Source organism: Solea senegalensis, linkage group LG18 (assembly GCF_019176455.1).
Source record: "Solea senegalensis isolate Sse05_10M linkage group LG18, IFAPA_SoseM_1, whole genome shotgun sequence".
Taxonomy (NCBI): Eukaryota; Metazoa; Chordata; class Actinopteri; order Pleuronectiformes; family Soleidae; genus Solea; species Solea senegalensis.
The window spans coordinates 8,812,718-8,836,106 of record NC_058041.1 but is presented as its reverse complement, the minus strand read 5'-3'; the positions used below and the strand labels follow the sequence as shown (position 1 = coordinate 8,836,106).

The window sequence follows — 23,389 nt, the reverse complement described above, 5'->3', positions numbered from 1 at the left end:
ATATTTAATGCTAGCTCGCTGGAGTGGTGACATCCGGGACGCGCGGCTATGAATTATGGATTCCTTTGGGGATGTGGGCATAACAGAAGCGTCCAGTGTGCCAGATGAATCCCAGGTGTTGTCCCAGGACCTCTCTAAAAGGAGACACAATTTTGAGGCTTAACTACTTTACCTGCTGTTTAAGGAACTCTCGAGGATGAATATGCAGCACCAGCGCCGCTTGTAATTTATAAGAGACACAACTTCACAATGACCCAGGGGAAGCAGAATATTGTGTCTGTGATAATAACAAGGACTGCATATGGTGATTTCGACAACCTTATTCCTTTTTCCTACAGTAACCTCACATCGGAACTCTGTCCAGGGAGCTGCAAGACGACATCTTGACGATTATCTTACCATCATTCACAACAGTCACTGATTTCATCAGTGTTAGTCAGAGTAGGAGGAATTTTTTTTTGCCTCTTGTTAGTTGATTTAACGCAACCGCCCCCCGCTGAGTGTTCTGTCCACTCCGCTTGCAATCAGGGTTGCTACCGTGAGGGTCACACACACACACAAAAAAAACTTTGTTACACAACGTGTTTGGCAGATTTAACACTTTCCCGTACTCCCCAGGCTTCAGGGATCAAAGACCACACGATGGAGGAAGAAATTAAAAGTAAGCCAATTATCTAGAATTGCTTTATATGTACAGGGAGCAGCAGGGAGACGAGAGTTTGGTTTAAGAAAAAAAAAAAAAAAGGTAATGAAATTGCTCAATGTAGCTTCCTGAAGCAATTTCTTGTCTTAGAGTGTTGCTTATTCTTATCTCACCTCGTTCTCTGCCGGAGTGCGTTTTGGTAAATCATCTCCCCGGTGTCTTTGTGGCATCGTGAGCAGCTGTCTGATGATTACTTGTAACAGTGGCTCGCCACATATGAGGCACGGTGCCGGAATTTATCAAGACACAAAAGTGAGAAATGTGGACAAATCACTTATGTATGAACATGTCTCTGTCTGGGTTTTATGTTTATTCCTGTCTCTCTCTTTTTTCAAACACTTTCTCTTTGAGTATTCCAACTCCAATTTCCTTTTCCATTATTATTCTCTAGAATGAGCGGTGGTCTACAAGAAAGGCTGGCAGGACGGACAGCTGCTCAGGCACATTTGGCCGACTGTGCAGCTTCTTCTTTTTGCTCGCAGCAAAGATCAGTGTTCGTCTCTCTTGCAATTACTTTTCCTTTGGATTCATTCATTTATATTTATACATCTACAGTGAGTCCTAAACGTCTGTCAGCCTCATCGTGATTCACTATCGCTTTAATCGACATTGATGATGTGGATTCATGTTTGACTGAAACAGAAAAGACGGACGATGTTTTGCTGCTTTAATATTTAATTATTACTAATGATTTACATTAGTCAAATTAGATATAAGATGATTCAGAGTTGATGCCTTTAATTATGCGCTCGTCGTCCCTGGACTCCATGCTGTCACACTCAAGAGAAATTGTGTAGTAACTCGAGGAAGACAGATTAATGGGTGAGGCCATTACTGTATGATTCTTTTCCTTTTTTTAATAATTTGCATTGGATGATTATTACTTTAGTTTGTAAGTTTACACATTTTTATTTCTAAAAGCACGATAATGCACTAAAACTTTTTTGTTATTTTCCAAATCTTTGACAAAGTTCAGTTTTTGATGATCACGTATTTAATATTTTGTTCATTCAGTACCCAAAATGCAGATTGGAGAAACAGACCATGAAAATCTACTGGCTTTGTGCGTCTGTTTGCTCATCACGTAAATCCAGCTCTCACACACAGGGGTATTTGGGCATCTGTAGTCACTGCCCCTCTCTGCCGGGCCATGAGGGGCCTAACCTCGCTCCACAGACCTCAGACCTCCATTACATGTAGACAAATGGCCATGGTCGACTGATGGTCTCCCCCAGGACAGAGGGAGAGAGGTCTGAGACATCAAGCTGCTCACATGGCTGGCTAAGAAATGAGTCAAATCACAGCCAGGAGACAGATGATGGCGAAAGTAAGTCGGAGGGGGAAAGAAGAAGGCAGAGCGAGCAGCGAGCAGCGGGCTGCATGCCCTATTGCTCAACAGACCTGTGATGAAAAAGCCGCAGCTCCTGGGGACGCAGAGATGGAGAAGTGAGAGAGAGATGAGAAGAGGTGAGGTGAGGGAGTGTTGCTCATGAAAACAGCCACTTGTTTTCTCACCAGGGGGATGAACTAGAGATTTGTGGCTCACTATTCTGTTTTCTGCTCCTCTGTTGCTCTTGGTTGGTCGAGTGTGTCGCTTGCCTTAAAATGCTTATTTTATGAAAAAAAAGCAATCATGTGCACATACAAACAAATGTTGGGTTTACAATAGGAAACACAATAGCTGGGAATGTCAATTCAGTGCTCAAAATGCTCAAACGTGAACACTTGCTCGTACCCATAACTACATGCTCAGTTCTGCCTTAAATAGATGCAATTCTGTCGGCCTCTCTTTGACACCCCCTTCCCATTTAACCTGCACATTGTTAGGCACATGACTAATGGTGGGCAGTTTGATGTGGGGAAATGCCGAGGAAGAGCTTGGCTAGTCACCGGCCCTTGTGACTAATGGGGAATCCATAGCAGACTGACAGAACCCTCGCATCACAGGCCGGGGCCATTAATTGATCAGTAGCTACTGCAGATTACTCAAGGCAATTACAATGGGTGTGTGTCAAGGATGTCCTCCCACCAACTCCTCCAGGTCAGGCTCCTCCATGTTCTGTCTTAACAGACACCTCTACAAGGTTGTTTTCAGCGAAAAGCAGATAAATCCATGTCAGGGTGGTGTCAATGGAAAGTTTCGGAGAGAGAAAACAAGGTGGTGGGTGGTAAGTTGGGTTTCACGAGTGAAATAGCGAGAGGATATAACTACAAATCCTGGCAAATGTATTTACTGCCGCGCCTCTGATTATACACCACATTAAGTCTCCGAAAATAACACAACAAATCACACTTGCCAAATGGGAGCGATCCTGCCAAAAGCATTTCCCTTCAATAAGGGAAGAATGATGACTATTAGGGCTAAATAAGTTCTTTTCCTACTTGTAGTCGGCTCTACATCACAACACAACAAAGTCACCACGGAACCAGGTTGAACAGATTCATTCATGAATCCACAGCTTCATGGGTAAGCGAGAGCGCGAGAGTCTTTGCCTGAACAAAGAATGACAGCTGCGGAGGAGCCACACAGCAAAGAGAGAGCAGTCGGATTCCGATTCCCACAGTGAGGCGCTGCCTTGCCAGAAGGAGCGAGGCAGCAGGGAAGCAAAACCATTCCAGGGTGTGGATAGTGTGTTGTGTTGTCACTTTTCTTTGCATGACTTTACACATCTCAGACCCTGAGGGAAAAGTTCCTGCACTTAAAAACTTGACAATCCAAGTCCTGCAAATTAATGGAATTTCTTTTTCTCTTCTTTTTTTAATGACTGTCTATCTCTCAAATCAAGTCATACAATTATTTTTCTTTGCTTAGATGAGCAAGTGTGTACTCATTTTGGCAAAACTGAGGCCTTCTTTTTTTCAAACAAGGCAATTATTATTTTTTTCCATATTACTGCTAAAAGCCTTTTTGTTATTGTAATGGGTAATTAACAAGACTTTCACAAGAGTCTCTATCGGGCTTTGATTTAAAGGCTTTTGCCAGCACATGCTCAGCGATAATGCCAATGCACAATATTATGGTGTCGTCCATGATGACCATCTTGGTTTTTATATATTTATATATAGAATATGCATATTTGTACTAAAACAAACTACTGGTGCTAATGTCATTTGGTTTTCGATCATATTACAGTTGAGGGGAAAGTCCATATTTGCACATCTCATTACAATTATCTTCTTCTTCTTCTTCTTCTAATAGACATTTCACTCCAAATGACAAATGTCAACCTAATGATGTTGGTGTCACTAAAATAAGCAGGTGTCATTCTCTGAGGCTCATGACTGTCTTTCCAAAGGTCCATGTCAATCTATTCAAAAATGTGATTAAAATGTGCATGACTGTACCGGTTACACACAAATGTAACATGTAAAGGAATACTTCACTGATGTGTATTACTCGGGGTAGTATTTTTGTAAATATTGTGCTTCCCAACCTCAGTTTCCCCTGAGTCGAGAAATATCTTCATTCTTTTCTTTGTTACATGCCCACCAGTGACACTTGGTCCTGTTAGCATAACTGTTAGCAAAGATGGCGGACGAGTGCGGAATTAGCGTTGCAGTTTCAAGTGTCACTGGTGGGCATGTAACAAAAAACAAATATATAGATAATATAGATATTTCTCGACTCAGGGGAAACTGTGGTTGGGAAGTACAATTTTTCAAAAATAGGTGAAGTATTCCTTAAGTCTTATTATATATTTATAACGTTTCCCTTCTGTATCTTCACGCAGATGCTAACTGTGACACGAAAACCCAGGATTACCCAGGCGTCCCAAACCAGGAAATATGATGTTAGAATTGCTGTGACAATTACGTGAAAACGTGACTTCAGGAAAGTGCTCATTTTTGTTTTCTTGTTTTTCAAGCAACCAGATGAAAAACACAAACATGTTGCAAGGAACAGAAGTGGCTGATCAGAAATCTGGACAGAGAGTGGTGGATACTCGAGTTTCTTGTGAATAACCAGGATATTTGAAACCTTAAAGAATCTATATAAATGATTTGTATTTGATAATACTGTTGGAATCTGAATTTACCCATAATCTGTCTGCTCACAAGTGTCTAATTGTGATCAGATTACATGGGATGTATTTCTGTGCACGGCAATCAACCGGTGCCATCTCAATGGGATTCCCAAGCATTCTGACAGTGTTCTACTAAAATATCAGACAAGAACATCTCCTCTGATGCAATATGGATAAATTACTAAAGCTATTCCCGAACACTTTGACACGCAACAGTGGCCAAATTGAACTTCATATAGAGGAAGGGTGGATTTAATTAGCCGATTTTGTTGGAGGTGATTACTACCGTTATTCTTTATCTGGATAACCCCTCCCCTACACACACACACACACACACCTACCTTCCCAATTTACCAAGGTGTGATTAAGTAGCACACAGAGAGAAGCAGCAAGACGAACCCCTGGAGAGCTAGCAAATTAAAGTAATGGCACCTGAGGAGGGATGTAGCAGGAGCAGAGGACAAGGTGCGGAGACAGGAAAAAAAAAATGAAGTAAAAAGCAGATGAAAGTCAGAGAGATAATTTAAAATGGAAAAGAAAATGGTCTCCAACCCTTGATTCTTCTCCCTCCTGTCACTGCGATTCTAAATTCCAACTTAGCCCGTGCAGCACTGATTAGCAGTCTTGCAGTGACTATAACCACGATGCATAACAGCCTAGGTGATGATGTTTAGAGAGACTACACAGCTGGCGCTGACTCTGGAGAGCACTAGTCCTTGGAAAAAAGCCTTCATCAAAGTAACATTTGTGGTGTTCAGTGCGGATCTCACTCTTTGGCACTTCCCCAATGTTCCCCACTAGTGAGAGTCAACGCGACTGGCACAAACCAAATTCAATTCAATTATTTTCAATTTGAGAAAAAAAAAGAAAAAAAGACCGTTTTCAACGGTGCTCAGTTGCTCACTGTGACCTTGGTGGTGAGCGTGGAATTAGCATTCTTAGAGCTCGAGTGTCGGACGGGAGGACGGAAAGAGGCAAAGTACATGCAGCGGATGCAGAGAGTGAAGAAGCACATGTGCTCAGTCAAAGGAAAGGCCAGTTATTTTAATAGAAAATGCTCCACCTTGACTGTTGACGCACTGTAGCCTAATAGTTGCTGAAATATTAATACCGTATTATTAAAAAATAATAATTGGAGCCACTGGCTCAAGGCTACGTGAGCACAACAACATGTCCCCGTGGACTGTTGATGGCTGAACTGCTTAGTAAAGATAAAAAAAACAAAATGAATCATGTTCAGACAGTGAATGTTTCTGCTGCATGAATTGTGATCGTTGTTGTGCCTGACACTGGGAACGATGCAAAAGAAATGGAGAATTATTTCAATAATAATCTGAATAAAACCAAACGTGTCAATTAAGAGCATGCTCTTGTTTTGTGTCTCTAAAGCTGGAGCATACAGGATGAAAACCCTAGCCACTGCGAGTGGAATTAAGAGCGAGAACTCTTCTTTACGAGGCCACCACTCCATTTATACACTTTTTATATTTTATATTTATAAGTGAACAAAGTTGGAAAAGAAAAACAACAATCAGCATCCTCAAATGGGATGTTCTCAATACCCCTATCACGCACTGATGGTGCTGGACCAACATCACTGCCACTGGTTAGAAAATACGGGTAGCAAACCTCAGAAAACACAGTATCTGATTTCTTTTTTTGGGTCACATTGTGCCTCTACTTGTGCCTCTACTTGGAACAGTGAAGGCAGAGTACATGCAGTAAATTGCCCAGCCAGTCAGGAGTCGAACTGGGAATAAGAGAGCCAGGAACTGAAAATTGCTCGGGGCAAGTGTGCCCATGTGGTCTGTGCCTAGCCATTCAGCTCCCATAGTTTCTAATTTTGAGACCGAAATGAAGCGGCATCGAGGAAGAAAACAAGAAAGAGACGGCGACAGAGATGAGCTGAGATGAAAGTGTTTGATTTAGGTCTTCTCTAGAAATACAAATGAGGAACAAAGGGCAGGATTCCATTTTGCACTGTGCCAAAACTGCTTTGGTGTTGGCCCTTATTTGCTGAGGACATTCAAAGTCCCTTTCACCACAAAATGTAGCCGGATGAATGGCGGACGACAAGGAGGAGGAGACACTCAAATTTAAGCATTCAGACTGTCCAAGATCAAACAAACCACCGAGGATATTCACAGAGCAAGACACAAAGCAAGTGAAGCAAAAACAAAGACTACAAGGGGAAGAAACACAATAAAAACGGGACTTACATGCGGCTGCTGGGCGGTATCTTGCGGCCATCTCTGAACCAGGTGACTTGTGGCTGTGGGAAACTGCGAATCCGCGGCGCTGTGACAACAGCGCCCTCCCCCTGAGAGACCGCCTGGGTGCGTTCACCTTCCTCAAAACTGCCCATAACTATAGAAAAACAAAGAAACAGTTCCACACATGAACAGAAGACCAGCGTGAGAGACAAACAAAGGGACAGGTTAAAAAAAAAAGTCACAGGCCAAACTTCCCTTGCTTTCTTTTCTGGATTTTTACACACAACTGCTTTGATGGACAGTGCCTTGTTGTTGCCATGGTTTCCAAAGCACATCAAATAAGGCTAGAAGGAACCAAGATGTAATGACTCACAGAGGGACACAGACAGGACACTGAATTGATTCATTTTCATATTCTGTGTGAATGCGTGGAGGGCAATCAGTCTTGATCAGACTCTAAACGTGTGCCTTTCTCGAACATAGTAGATGGCCAGTGCTCCAGCTCGTCTCCTGCCTCATTATACATTAAAAGGTGAGCTCAGACAAAAACGGCGCTAACCTTTGTTCTGCCTATTTGTAAGTGAAATCTAAGTTAAGGCTTTTTTTTTTTTGGTTGACCCCAACTTCAAGTGATGCTTTCGGTCTGATTCAGTCGCACTGTCTGCTGCTGAATGGGAACCATTTTAAGACAGCTGTAACAAGTAGGTGTTGTCTTTTCTTCCTCCAGTGCTGTCGGAGAGAGAGAGAAAGAAGTGGAACTTAAATGTCTTTTTTCTTTTCCTCCCTTTAAAGCTCCTTGAGAGGCGAGGGAAGTATTTGTCTCATCAATTCGGCCGAAACAATAAAGAAAACAATTGAAATCATTTCAATATTACATCAAACACACAATTGCAGAAACAGATCGAGGGGCTTTTTGAACTATGGATGTTGGAGAATGGTGATGCATTGATGGCAGTTTCTCTCTCTCTCTCTCTCAAAGAGAATAAAAAAGGTAATCTGGCTTAACAGTGCAGCTCTGGTGCTTAGCTTAAATGAAAATTTGGGGAAGTGTGCAAATCCCCTGACTTTGATCTGCAGTTTTCGACGATGTGATGTCCTCCTTCCCTTCCCTAATCTCTAATGCTTCAGCATGTTTCTCTTTCTCCGAGGTGTGTCTCCGTAATCCTAATTGTGATGCCTCAATGGCATAGCTTCCAAAAGACATCTCCCTATCTCTTCCTTCTTCTTATCTGTCCTTCCCTCTCTCTCTACACTCTCTATTTCATTCATTTCTTCTGCAGGTGTCCATAATTCTCCTCCTTTACTCTGCCTGTGCCGGTACCCCTTCATGAGCAACTGATGGGGGGGGGGAGGAGATGTACGGAGATGGTAAGAGCTGGGAATCAAGAAATACTGAATAGCAGTGGGGCGAAAGCCCAGAAACAAATAGAAAATAGAAAACAGTGGTCGACAGACGACAGAACAAGTAAAGTGAGAAAGAGGAAAGTAAAGGGGGAAAAAAAACGGTAATGGAAGCTACAAGGAGACAGACTCCTGGAGAGAGGGGGATGCAGAAAGATGTAAAGGGTTGGTTTGTACAACATTATGTTTGCCCAATACAAAAGAAATGGACCAGAGGGACTGTTCAATCCCCCATGTCTCCCTCCCAACACTTTCTCGCTCATGCCTGGTTAGCTGCATTGTTCATTCAGGTACAACGGTGTGTCACATCCACTCAAATGTAGTTTAAACAAGGGTAGTCAATGAACCTGGCATACCCAGGGACAGCAGGATAATGGGTGTAGGATCATTGTGTCTACGAGGGGGTTGGCTTTTGGACGACGTGCCTCGCCTCGACTGAGCGTTCTGACGTGGAGTGTTCGGAAACGCGGCGCATCTCATTTTCATTTTCGCCAAGGAATAACAGATGTTGTTGACAAGAGGGAGAAAATGAAACAAGCCACGGTCCTATTAAAATGAAGCAAAGTTAAAAACAACTAACAATATCAACGTAATGAGAATGCTGAGTGGAACAGCTGTCCGTGTTGATAACGCCACCGCCGAGATGCAGGTATATCTTTCACCCAGCCAGCATCTGTCCCTCCCTCGTCAGTCCTTGATACAAAGGCAACCAAATAGTGTGGGCATAGTGTACTCAGGCAGACACTCTTTCGCTCTTAATCTCTCTCGCTGCTGCTGCTGCCCATCTATTACCTATCCATTTATTCATCCATTTGGTTCATCTTTAGCTGCATCCCTTGTGGATACTTACAGGCCACCTGCACTTCTGTGCGCCTCTGAAGAAGAGCCCCAACACGGTTCCTGACGATGCAGCGGTAGAAGCCAGCGTGGGAGCGGTCCAGGGACGGGATGAGGTACCTTGAACGAAACACAAACATATTAGATACAGATGGGGATTGTCTTCAATGACAATAAAGTGGTTAACTAATTAAAACCCAAAAGTTTGAACGAAAAGGGACTTTGCACACAAATACGTGAGCGGAAAAGACACAAGTGTGCTTTGTCATCGGTGCACACGCAGTCGCGCAAACTTAAGACCATCTAATAAAGGAGCAAGGGCGCAGAGGACATTGGAGCTTAGCTGTTGTTTATTCCAGTGATAATGATGCTCGAGAGGCTAACAGAGCTGCCACTGCAAAGCTCTCCCCCAAGCCACACACACACACGTTGATGTAGATGGGAACAGACAACAAACATGCCTAAAATGTCCTCTATGCAAACATAAACACTCACACAAGCGCACATTAACAAAATCCCCCTGGGACGAAGGTAGAGGCTGTGTGTCTCCATCAGCTGACACTCTCCCCTATGACCTTGATTTTAGTGGCCAGCTGTGGCGCAGTACTACCTCCCTGCCATTTGGAGGCAGCATGACATACACTTTGTACAGCTGTTGTGTGTCAAGTCGGACTGGAACCAGTGCTTTGGTGTATGTCATACTTGTGTTACAGCTAATGTGGTGACAGGCCAGTGAGAGTGCAATGAATTTCTCTCATTTACTATGCTCTAATAATGATATGATTAAAACATAACTATTCTTACTAAATGCATATTTATAGAAAATTAAAAGTAAAGTTGTGTAGTTCTATTTTAGTAAAAAAACAGCTAGAAACTTTTCAACAATTTCTTAGGTTAGGTCACGCATAAAAGACACAATTAATGTGTGTGATTAGAATAAATAAGTTTATTATAACCGTTTATTTCTGAGAGTACAAAAAGTATAAATGCCTTTCAGGAGGCCACGTTCACAAGCAGTTTGCCATAACCCCCGTTTGTGTGAATAATTTGTGATATGCGACACAAAGAAATGCAGATGTTGTTGAGTAGAGAAAGTCAGCGGCTACAGGAGAGTGATTCAAACAGGACAAGGCCAAATAAATGAGTAGTTTCTTTCAAGAATAGTGAATCCCTAAAGGTCTTTTATGCGACTGTGTAACAGTCTAAGTCATGCAAACGCTCATTGTAAATAGATAGAACATTTACAATGACGACACATTTCCATCTCGTCACATGTTTGAAAAGGAGTAGGCACGAGTATAAACTTATATGAACCTACCCCATTCCTTTTACACACAACACAATTTATATATTATATATACATATATGTATATATAATATATAAATATATATATACATATATACATAAATTAACGATATGTATTATTATATTCATAATAGATTACTCTGACGATTATTTTCTCGATTAATCGAGTAATCGTTGGGCCCATAAAATGCTGATCAGTGTTTCTCAAACTTGGAAAGGACGATGTCCTCAAATGTCTTGTTTTGTCCAAAGTTCTATGTGCATGTTTCTTTCATTGTTTATAATTGTCGCCCATGTGAATTCCCACCCTGCCGAGGTCCTTGAACGCACCATACACGTACCGCTCGGCTCAGAGCAAACATCGGCCAGACGATCTCCGCAGTGTGTGCGTCCATAGAGCCGTGAGTTATGATGTTTTACTTATGTGTTTATCCATGAGTCTATTTTGATGACTTAGCAGTAGTTTTGCGCCATCGGTTGTATAATGTGATGCGCAATTACCCGCTAATGAGTGACGTGGTGCTAGCCGCTAAACTAGCAACAATCGGAGAGGTTTATGTTGCTGTATTGCTAATCCCTGTTGTTTATACAGTGCATACTGAATGCTAATTGATCAGTGACAGTGTATTAATGCTCATTCAGGTTTAATCGATCAATTCCAACTTAAAATTCATAACTAATCTGGAGCTGTATTGCAGTTGTTATCTGGCTAGCTCAGTGTATTTTTATGTTTTTAAAGGTTGTACTATATTCTAATCAGTCGCTATTGTTGTGTTTGTATTGCAGCAACCACACACTCACACAAACGCTGATAAACAGCTTAAATTCTATCAAAGGACCAGAATATTACAACAGTGTCCTGACCCAACACCCTGAAGACCCATATATAGACCCCTGGGTTGCTAAGAAGAGCGGGAAGTAGAGGAAGTATGGATAAAAAAAGTGTGTTTACGTCCTCCCACGTTGGTTCCTCTTTAACTGGTGTGAACGTGGCCTGGTTCAATAGTGGATTTTGGGTCTTTGGCGTCATTGATATGAACCTTCTAGAGATCACACTTCCAGGCTGCTCAGAATGTCAGGCACCTAGTGTGTTTTAACAAAGGATAAATGCTGGGGTGGGAAATACTGCACATAGAACACCCATAATTATTGAAGTGGTAGCACAAACAGACTCTAATGGATGGCATCATAACACGTATAAATTGTATAAAATGTAGCTGTCATGAGTTATATGAGTAATTATAGTCGCTAACTAAGGCCTGTCATAATAAATACTTCTTATGTTGCCACTCGTGTGTGTTTGCTATATTTGCTGTCACATCCGCCCATGACATGTGCTATAGGTGGCCACACCATCACGGCAGAATGTCTCCGTGGTAACCTTCAGTGATGGTTTCTACAGTAACCGTAATGTGTGCAAGTGCAAGGGGACAGAAGACACATACAAGAAAGCAATTAAGGACACAGAGGAGTTCTCAACAAAGTGTTTACAGGAAACTAAAAGAGATGTAGTCACCTCACACGGGACATTTTAAAATGAACAAACCCGTCAATCTGTTGAAGTCCTTCTGATTTTGAACTGATTTTGATCTACACGCCTTTGGGGTTGTTGAGTGTAAAGTGTCGTCATGCAACACTTCTTTTTTTTTTATCATTAGTTGATGAATGAAACCTACCGAAATATCCACATTGATTTGTTCCCTTTATCCACTCAGTTCTGGCTTTGTGTTTAATTAGTCGTCAAATTTTATGCAACTGGGGGAAAGAAAGGAATAAATATAATCCCCCAGCCTTATTTCAAAGTGGATGTTTATTCACTCACTCATAGCAGCCACCTGTTGCATCAAATATATACTTTGCAGGCGCTGAATTGCTGACAATGCATACTGTATATGACTCACTGCAGGAGCAGAAGCTGTATAGACACATTTATGCACATAACCATTTCATTTTGCTTAAGGGATACCACTCTTTTGTGTCTGATACCGATATCACAAACTCGATTATCTACCGATACCAATATTAGTCCGATGTACAGTCATTTTAGAACATTTATAAACACATGACGCTGTTACCGACACATTTGTGCTGAGTCATTTCAAAGACACAATTCTCCAACTGTGTAACAAGTATTGTTCTCCCAAAAAGAAGAAATAAGCTCCCCAAACATGACTCTACACTTTACACTTTTATCCGTCCGCTATCCGATCCAGTGATTTTGACCAATATCGGACCGATATAGTATTTATAATTTTTGCGAGGACAGTCTTGAAAACTACACAACAATTGGATGGATAAATAATAGGAATGTGTAACCACACAACTACCTGGTTAAATCAATGAATAATGTTAGAAAATCCTGAATGAGATTTGACACAGATTTACAGATTGTTGGCAGTTGACAGGCACGTTTGTTACCCTCACTGTTTAAAGATAATTGCGTCCATCAGCTTCCATGTCAGCATAAAATTATATTGGCAGCGCAGATGTATTACTATTCTGACCGACCTCCTGTGCTATTTAGGAAATTAAGATTGCGACCATATCAGTCAGTAAAGCCAATTTTAAGTGGTATTATTTTGATATACTAAAACAGTCTCCTTTGTTTTGGAAGCAGCTGCTGAGAAATAGAAACAGTATCATATTAATGATAAGCTGTGTTGGAACGTTTGACATATCGATCGCGCGCACGCACAAAAAAAATGCAGTATTAAATCTCATCAGCAGCAGTGTCAGTCGGACTCAAAGGACCAAATGAGTTTTAGCACGGAGTCTGTTAAGGCTTAATCAACTAATCAGGAGACTCTATTAATGATGTGCGACTCCTTTCATATGTTCCATCAACTCAATTAATAAGATTGAGTATATGTGTTACCCGCAGATGAAAAGAACGCGAGGTGAATGAATGATGTAGTGAGGGAACGGTGTAAAGTCAGAAAGCTAGTCACACTGGGAGTTTGTGTCAAACATTAAAGGAGAGGTAGCTGCCAGGTGGTGTTGGTGCTCCAAGATTAACCCTGCTGAGGTGGACTGAGAATTCACGCCAAGCCAGAATCTTCACGGTGACTTTAGACACTATCCTCCCTCACACTGTCTCCCCTCTTTTTCGCTCTGTCCCTTATATAATGAATACAATTAACCTTTGCAGAGCTGCACGTTGGCAGCAGGTTGGGGGAGTCAGTGGGGGCTCACTGTGTTGGACAGAGATTGATTGATGTTCCTGTGGTCAGCGCACTCCGTCGGATCCCCTTTAATTAGCCCCACTCAAGAGAAATGATTAGATGGAGGAGTGGCAGGGAAATGGATAGAGGGATGTGACAAAGAGGAACTGGGCATGAAGTGGGTTGGAAAGAGATCAAGGCAGAGACTGCGGCCTTAATGGAGGGACAGAAAGATAGAAGGACAGACAAAAAAGGGGAGGGGACAATGGGAGGGGATGATTGGAAAAACTATAATCCTTGATTGAACATGGCTGTAGTAGTGCACTTAACAGCGAGTGTTTCTATTATAACATCATACCTGCAAGGTCAGGTCAGCACTAATAACATTTTTTCCTTACATTGCTGGTTATACAATAAAAATGAGAATTTTCTCCTAAAGTGAATCATAATACATAAAAATATGTCATAATAAATCTGAACTAGTAACAGCCCTTCAATCAGTGCGTTTACCATCACTGTATGGGTCGCCGCTGTTATCGCTCAGCTCAACACAGTATTCATTTAAAACCAGATCTTAATCGTGTGTCTTGTGCACTGCATTGTGTCACGCAGCAATGATTTCAACCCTTTAACAACGGCACGTTTGCACTTAAGCACACTTTGCATTACCTTGATCACGTGCTGGTTTGTTAATGGAAAAATTCCAATGGTTTCTGAAAGCGGAAAAGTTGCACGTCAAAGCCAACGTGGTTTTTACGGTAATCTCGCACTGTTGCAGGAAGTCTCAGTCACCAGAAAGGGAAAGAGTTTATTTGATTAAATTATGGCAAAAGAACCTAGTCAATGATCTAGCGCTGCAGATTGCTATTTCTTTTTAGCAGCATTCAGTGTTGCGTTCAGGGTCACCTCGTAAAAACCCTATGAATGTGTTCTTACGTTTCGTTTTTGTTTAATTGCTATAAAATGGATTACTGAGAGGGATTTCCACTTGCATTAAAGTCACCACATGCAAAGATGTATAGTGTGAATGTAAATGTGAAAGTGACATTACTTAAAGCATTGTAATGTATCAGGACGAATAATAGATTATGATATACACTAAACGATCACACCGAGTTAAAATCATTGCTTCGTCAATTATTTTGTTTTATTTTGTTTAATGAGGGGCAGACCTATGATTTAACATGCAAGATCTGGTGTTCATGTACAACCACAAAAATAAAACCTTTTGTTTTTCTTCATTTTAAATTGTTAAAACCATATTTTAACATGCAGTAAAATGTAAAAAAAACTGCCAGATATTGAAAGATATTCTGGAAAATATGCAGACGGACATTTTGAGGCTTAGATGTTAAAGGGTCGCACCCACCACAGTGTCATGATGTAACTTGACTTGCGTTAATGTCAACAAAAATTCTGGTATATATGTGTAATACATTCAGTTTCATAAGCAAAACCAATGACAGGGTTGATATGGGTAATACTGAAAATAGAACCATGTGTGTATCACAACTTTCCTCTCACAATGCAGAGGAAAAACTGAACTCACACAGTTCTCCAGTGAGCTATAGATGTGATGTCTGTGATGGCTGCGCCGCATCATCCGGAGAAAGTCAATACCGTATATATATGATTTGACAAGACAAGTCATTTGAGAGTGTATCGAATCACATTCCGTGATGTCTCCTGAACTCTACAGGACAAGAGGCTTCATTCTGAGCTTGTTCTCTCGTCTTGATATCCTGCCACATACAACACATGACAGCTAACGGCGACTCGAGGCTCTGGCTTAAGCTACTGGAAATCAATAATGAGTAATTCGTCTACAGGCCAGGGGACGACGACCTCCACATATCTTTGTCTGATGCAGACAATTTATGTTGCTTAATAAATTCCCCCTCTGTTGTTCACACAATATTTGATTGGGGGCAACATTACACTGACTGTCACAAATTACTAATGTCAATAATTAAGTAATTTCTAGGGGAGGAATGGCTGCAGGTATTGAATTTGCCCCTACAGTGAGCAAGTGGCAGCAGTAAAAGCCGTTTGATGGTCGAAACCAGGCATGTAATCACCATCTCTGGTGTGTGAGTGGGTGTGTAATTAAATCAGGTGATAATCACTTGGATTTGAATGTGAATGACCTAATCTTTGAGCTCTACTTTCAGCTCTAATTTATAAAATGTATCCGACACACTTTGGATTTTCATTCCATTCCATTTGCATCCATTGTTGGTGGTGTGTCGTAATAGCTGTGTGGCACAGGAGCGGCAGGCTTTCAGTTTTTTTGTTGCAGTATTAGGTGGGTGTAATATATTACATGACATTACATGTCATTTAGCAGACGCTTTTATCCAAAGTGACTTACAATAAGTGCATTTAAACATTTGGGTACAAATAAGCGCTAGAAGTAAGTAAGAGCTTCAAGTAAGCCAAACTATGAAGTGCTAGTCATAAGTGCGATGTATAAGTTTTTTTTGTTTTTTTTTGTCGTCGTTTTAGTCGAGGTACAGTCGGGAGAAATGTGTTTTTAGTCGGCGGCGGAAGATGTGGAGGCTTTCCGCTGTCCGGATGTTGATGGGGAGCTCGTTCCACCATTTGGGAGCTAGGACAGTGAACAGTCTCGAGAATGCCTCTGCGATCCTCTCAGTGAGGGGGCAGCGAGCCGGTTTGCAGATGCAGAGCGGAGTGGGCGGGCTGGGGTGTAGGTTTTAATATGGAATGACAACACCACTGCCTGCACCACGATAATGCAAGTCAGCACTAAACGTTCGGGGACCTCGCCACTATGATTCTGTCATTCAATATCAAACTACAGAATCAACGTTGCACAAGAGCACAGTGTGCTGTGTTTAAAAAGTTTAATTTAATTTAATTTAATTTAATTTAATTTAATTTAATTTAATTTAATTTAATTTAATTTTAATTTAATTTAATTTAATTTAATTTAATTTTATTTTTTTTTATTTTATTTTATTTTATTTTATTTTATTTTATTTTATTTTATTTTATTTTATAGGGAACAAACCTATGCATGAGCTCAATCCTCAGTAATCACATGACCTTGTGCTTAAGCCATAATGGTGGTTAATGAAGTAAGGGTTATTCACCGCCTCACTCTTTCAGTCGCACTTTATTTCACTAGCAGGGTAATGACATAGAAGTCATTAACATGTACAAATCTTAAGTGATGACTCCCTCACTTATAAACCATGTGAAGAAGATGAAACTGAAATTGGGCTTTTATTTTTGAAAATAACTTGAAAATGCGACTTGTTGCTATGATGATCTTTTGTACATTCAGGCCCCTGCTCAATGTGTTCATATGGTGGATTTGAATTGCGCCATCAACGTCAAGGTCTTTCGTCCATTCGGCACCATTTACATGGAACATGCAGCAGAATGACTGGAAAAAGACGAGTTTTTTTAAATCCAAATGAAGTATGTTGAGTATTTGAGGCAGATTCCATCACACATGCTTGTTTTTGGTAATCCACCTTGTTTATTTATTTATTTATTTATTCATTTATTTATTTATTTGTCATTCATGCTGCCTATCTTGGCCAGGTCTCCCTTGGAAAATAGTTTTTGTTGTGTGTGTTTTTTTTAATCCCAATGGGATTTACCTTGTTAAATAAAGGTTAATAAATAAATAAATGAAAATAAAAAAAACATACAAAAACAAACAAGAAGTGAGTGATGGTGAAGAGGCAGGAAAAAAGCCTATTGTGTCTGGGGGCTGTGAAGGAGAGTGCCAGGGAAGTAGAATACAGCCATTTTTAGTTTCCGATAGGAATCCATTAAGGTCACCAACAAACCGAGAGTGCGAGAGAGAGAGAGGCTGTGGGGCTGGTTCTGCCCGAGTCATTGACAGACACAAGACCAAGGTTTTTTGTTGGTTTGCTCTTTCTGCTCTTTCATCTAATAAACATAAAAGGAATTAAATAAATGCATCAAATACAAGTGTGTGTTGCTTACATATTAGAATATCTGTTATCTTACGGTTTAAAAACCCCCAAAAGAAACGTTTTTCATTCAAACTAAGTATAACGCATGACTGTTACCAAGCATATTCAAGGACATTGTCATTCCATCCAGTGTAATGTTCCATATTTTATGACATTTTTCCTCTAATATTCGCAGTATTCACCGCTTAACTGCAGGGCGTTGAAGAGTGGAGCAGATGTGGAGGGAGTCTGTGCAGCATAGCTCACTTAGAGCGGAGATGTCACAAACTGGCTCGACAGGATAATAGATTTTAATTTAACTTAACGTGGAGGTGAGCAACGCGAGTTGATCAGTGAGGTGAACCGAATGATGCCGAATGGAAGAAAATTCAATTTCCAATCCAACTGCAATTTCCTCTCCATGGATGTATCATAAACTGGTTTGACGGTATGTTTAAGATATTTATAGAGTGATAAATAGAAGAGAAGAAAAATATTGTAAGACGATATTGTAACAGTGCTCCCTTGTTTATTGTTTGGGACTGTTGATGACTGATTACTGTTCTTGGCAGCCAAATTGGATGAAAAAGATGGATTTAGTTTTCAGCATAATTCCTATTCTTCCTGAGATTATGTGGCGGGAGTTGGAACAAACAAAAATGAAGTAAACAAAAGAAAACAATTACCAGAACGATATCCACTCCTGGTTCAAGTTAAATTGAGAACAAACATGTATTCACTGTGTAATGCACAATCCAAATAACAGTTTTGCACAACACACACAGTGAGGACAGTCATTGGCACAATGCATTCCATATGCAGCCCCACCACATTTCATCCGCCCTGATATCAAGTTTCATACCTGCTATAATATGAACTGTGCACCATTCCATATCATAACAGACACTTTTACTTTTACTTTTTTAATTTGGCGCAATATCATCATGAATATTGTTGCTTCATTGCTTTCATTGCACAAACCATTCACTCTCACACTCACACCTACGGTCAATTTAGAGTGTCCAATTTAACTCATCCCCAAATTGCATGTTTTTGGACTGATAGAGAGACACTATCTAAATACCTGATATATCACAAGATCTTATCGTCCAAGTGGTCATCACAAAGACAGAAGAACAGCCGTGTGCACTCGCAAGCACATGCTCAACTGCTCATTTTCCCCCCCATGATTCTTTCATCACATCTTGTTAGCAAGACGAGCTCATCGTCTCTTCCCTCCAGACATGGAGTAACATTGCGTTGAACTTGTGGTAATTTATTCGGAGCCTATGAAATTATATCTCTCCTAAAAATTCATAATAATTAAAGCTGCAAGCAGTATGGTGCGGGCCCATGCAGCCGCTGTGCTGCCAGCAGGTGGCACTATGCCCCTTGACTCACTTTTCATGTGCTGATGTTTTCTGGCCCGGGTGTCACAAAACGTCTGTATGAAAGTTTTGTGCAATGTACGGCAGAGTTACAGGCCACTTCCTGTCTCGTGGCAAAAACGACGGCTACATTAACTGACTTCCTGACGGGGGAAGTTTATGCTTGTAAACGCGGGTCGGTGTCTCGTGTCACGTATGAAGTTTCGAGTCAATGTATGGCAAAGTTACAGGGCACTTCCTGTTTCGTGGCTAATGGTCCAAGTTTTCCAAGATACCGATGGTTGCCGTGGCCACGCCCTTTCCAATCTAGAAGACATCTTAATTACATTTCATCGCCAACGTGTTTCATACAAATTTAGCGTTTTTTTGTTTGTTTTTTAATGTTGGTACGATTATCGTGCTCAGACGAGTGCGTTCATTTACGAAACGTGCAAATCGCCAAGATGGACGCCAAATTTAATATGGTTGACTTCCTGTTGAGTTGAGGCCATGGTACCAATAGACCTTTTTGTTCTACTTGTGCTGGGATAATGTTTCCACCAAGTTTCGTGGAATTTAGTGCAACTTAGTTTGGGCTTTTGTCCAACCGTGCTTTAGCTTAGCGTGCCAATTTTCGTCCGTTTTCGCCAACCTTTAGTGCCTCAAAAATGCTTTAATTCCTTTACGGTACCTGTCTCGTTGATGTTTTTTTTTTTGACACAACAAAACCCCATGACTGACTTTTTCCTCAAAACACTGTCACATTGCACAGAAGAGTGGTCATTACCGAAGAGAACACGGTGCCACTCTATTGTGCCAGCTGTCAAAATGTATATTTCATTTTCTTTTCGTTTCTCTCTTTTTTTATTTTGTGTCTTGATTGCAAAAAAAAAAAAAAAGTTGTTGAGAATGAAATCACTTGTGATTGCATTGTCAGGGAAACAAATGTTCACTCCTCAGAGCTGACAAACAACAACAGAGCCACAGATACGTCAGTCCGAGTGAACTTGTGACGTCTTCTTACTAATGCCATTTCTTTTTTTTTGTTCTGAGAGTGACTACCGATGATATTACATCCACTTTTCTTTCTGTCTTTGTAAAGTCCTTTTTTCGACTTTTGGGAGGAAAGTTTACTATCTTGCAACAGGCAACGCAGGGCATACTTCACCACACCAGCCAAGAACCACTTGACAGACAAATATGACTCTTGAGTTTGATTAATAATTAACAAGAACTGTGTGAGGCATACAGACTGGACGTGTGCCAGGTATTTGCCCCTGATTTACTTTCTTCTTTTTTCCTTGGCAGTGTTACAGGGAGATGGTGGTGCTATGCTGTGTTACTAAATCATTGTTTGCGAAATAATTCTGTGGCTGATGGCTCTAGAAACCTTCCTTGTCTTTGACGTAATCTTCAATTTTAATTATATGTGAAGATAAGACGCTTAAATGACTATTTGGGAACAAAGAAAACTGCGGGAATTTGCCAAAGGGTGTGACTACATGTCTGTGAGACTCGTGGGCACCCAGATGATGTTGCTGTTATCTGACAGTCGTACACCTCTGCACCTCTCTCTCTCTCATACACGCAGTGTGAGAGACAGACATGTGGAATAGTAATGCCCGTGCACGCGCATACCTTGCAGTATTGATCGGTTGCCAGAGGACACAAGGTCAAGTCACATGGTGTCAATATTTAAAACAGCTCTCAGCACTGGGGACCTCTACCATAACCTCATTAATATGAGGGCCGAGTCTGAGCAAATTCTCTCCTGGCACAGAGAAAGGCTGACTCAAACGTCAAGGAGGACGAGTATGCATATGTATATATACTGTGTATATATATATATATATATATATATATATATATATATATATATATATATATATATATATATATATATACATACAGTATATATCCACACTCAAAGACGGATTTGGTGCACAGGATTTGGACTGCCGTCGCCTCGTTTGTTAGACTTTTTGGATTAGATCTCTCACTGCAGGAGTTGCTCCAGGTCACGACTGATTATTCTGAGAGCTCACTTATTTCTAGCAGCTCAAATTTAAGCGGGCGAGTGACAATTGAAAAAGAAAGGCAGGTTACACTGTGTGCTTTCAGAGAAGGTCTTCTGCAAACCTTGGTTGCACCGAGTTACTGTTGCCTTTTCTGTCATTTTAAAGCAGTCTTGCCCTGAGAACCACTGCTCAGTGATTTTGTCTTTTTTTGGACCATTCTCTCAGACCCACTCAGTCCACTTGGCACCACTTAAGTCAACTTTCTTTCTCTTTCTGGTATTTTAAATACATGCATGGAGTATATGATATATTGAATGCATGGAGTTTGCCTATGCAGCAAGAAGACCCGGGGTTCATGACGGGCCTTTCTGCGTGGGTTTTCTCTGGGTTCTACGGTTTCCTCTCCCAGTCCAAAAACATGCAAATTTGAGGATTAGGCAAAGTGGACACTCTAAATTGACCCTAAGTGTGAATGTGAGAGCAAATGGTTGTTTTGGCTTTTGCCCTATGCCAGCTGAGTTTGGCACCAGCATCCCCCCCCGAGGTCTTCATGTGGAGGATAGAAGTGGTAGAAGATGAATGGAAGAACTTCATTCATTTTCTAATTTCTGCATTTCAGTAATACATGACTCTCTGCCTGAATGTTGCTATTTAGTAGAGACTCTCTCACACACACACACAGAGGCTCCTGTTGTTTAATCACTCATTCTATCACTCACCTGTAATAAAGTCAAAGGGGCCCAGAGGCTACAACTGCTTTTTTTCAAGTCCAGTCCGTTCTGATCAATTGTTCTAGCATCCACGTGTCACTGTTGCTCTTCCCAGCTGTTTCCACTCTGATCTTATCCGTCCCCAGGGATTGTCAGAAGAAAGGCACGCTCTCCATCAATAAGGCTTGTATTTTCGCCCTCTGTTCTTTCCCCATGAACCCCTTTTCACATATTACGCGGCACAACAGTTGAGTTAAGATGAGCAAAGTGTGTGTCAGCGAACATTCTCGCAAACCTTCTATAGCTTCATCCGTGTACTCCCTGTCTTCACACTCACACACACACATCCACGGTGCACAGACGCTGCTCTCGGAGATAACATTTTCCACTTGATTAGGATCTTCCAGTTACCATTAAAGACAGTTTATCTCTTGTCCTAACCCTCGTTCGCGCCTTTCGCCTGTTCCCTGCCTCTCCAGAGAGAATGATGGAGGTCACCGAAACACAAGAGGACACAAGAAAGGCAGTGGCGGAAAAAAGGAAGACGCCTAATATGGTGTATTTCTTTACTAAATAGGTGAGTCCGCACAGAAATCACAATGGCTGAAACTGTGGTCTGTAATTGATTTTAAAGACCTTTAAACCTTTTTTTTTTTCCCTTTCTCATTATCAACGCAATAATCCTTGAGTTATGTAAAAAGCGCTTCGTTACACAAGTTCATCTGAGCGTGCCGAATTTGGAGGAATCCCCTCAAGGCAGGGATGACATATCACATTCATAATGGGAAGGACTGCATGGACAACTGTCGCCCGCGTGGAGACAGAAGAATGGAGACCCTCTGCTTGGAAGAATGAAATACACATGTGCAAATAAAATATGACCTTTTAATTTTGTTGTTAATTTAAAAAGATAACGACAAGCAAGTAAAGCAAATTAATCCATAATTCATAAATATGGTATAATGACTGTTTAATGACGCTTAATGTCTTTTTTTAATAATGCCCATTAAAAAACAAAAACCACTGGAGACGTACACTTGAGAGGCGGTGACTGCTACACCACTAAGTTGGGCTAACATTCCTTTTTGTGTCATTTCAGCTGCATCGTTGACGTGGTACCAAACTTATAATGGGAAATTATTATCAAATTATCAAATTATGATGCAAAAATCCAATCCCTGGCTATTTTCTTTCTCTAGTTAAAGCAAAGTAGACTACATTGCACTGTGTAATGTCTCTCACCTGTACTCCAGTGAGAAGCGGGTTAGCTCCGTGCTGTTGTGGATCCATTTGAACTCCAGTGGCCAGCTCCCCTCAGCCATGCAGGTTAGCACCAGCCTGTTGCGCTCCAGGTGGAGCTGACTGCGCACGGGCTCCGTCTTGAAGTACGGCGGCACGTCGTCTGTGAAGAAGAGATGAGAACTCTTTACAATTGAAGTGTTCTTCTTTATTATTACTATTATTATTATTGTTATTTATTTCCCCTTCACTGAACCAAGCAAACAGAAAAAAACCTCAAAAGCACACACCTACTCCTGAATCCCACACACATCCGTACCCCGGAGGCAAAGAAGTGCACAGCGACAAATAAAAGACAGAGGGGAAGAAAAAGTGCCCACTTTAGGGATAACTTAACTTTCATCTAGGAAGAGTGGGTGTAGACGAGCAAAAGCTGAGCTGTCAGGCGACTGGAAACCA

The 23,389-nt window shown here is 41.1% G+C and overlaps 1 protein-coding gene across 2 annotated transcripts in view; it reads right to left on the bottom strand.

Annotated features, from left to right (window-relative positions):
- The window catches only part of sdk2b (sidekick cell adhesion molecule 2b), a 72,914-nt gene extending 49,821 nt beyond the window's left edge, over window positions 1-23,093 (bottom strand). The window contains exons 1-3 of one of the 2 annotated variants that reach the window (XM_044013834.1): window positions 22,934-23,093; window positions 9,193-9,299; window positions 6,948-7,095 (exon numbers count right to left, since the gene is read on the bottom strand). In XM_044013834.1, coding sequence (XP_043869769.1) covers window positions 6,948-7,095; window positions 9,193-9,299; window positions 22,934-23,013 — 335 coding nt within the window. In that variant the 5' untranslated portion in view covers window positions 23,014-23,093. The remainder of the gene's footprint in view (window positions 1-6,947; window positions 7,096-9,192; window positions 9,300-22,933) is intronic. The other variant, XM_044013832.1, reaches the window with a different exon arrangement.
- Between the last annotated feature and the right edge of the window lie 296 nt (window positions 23,094-23,389).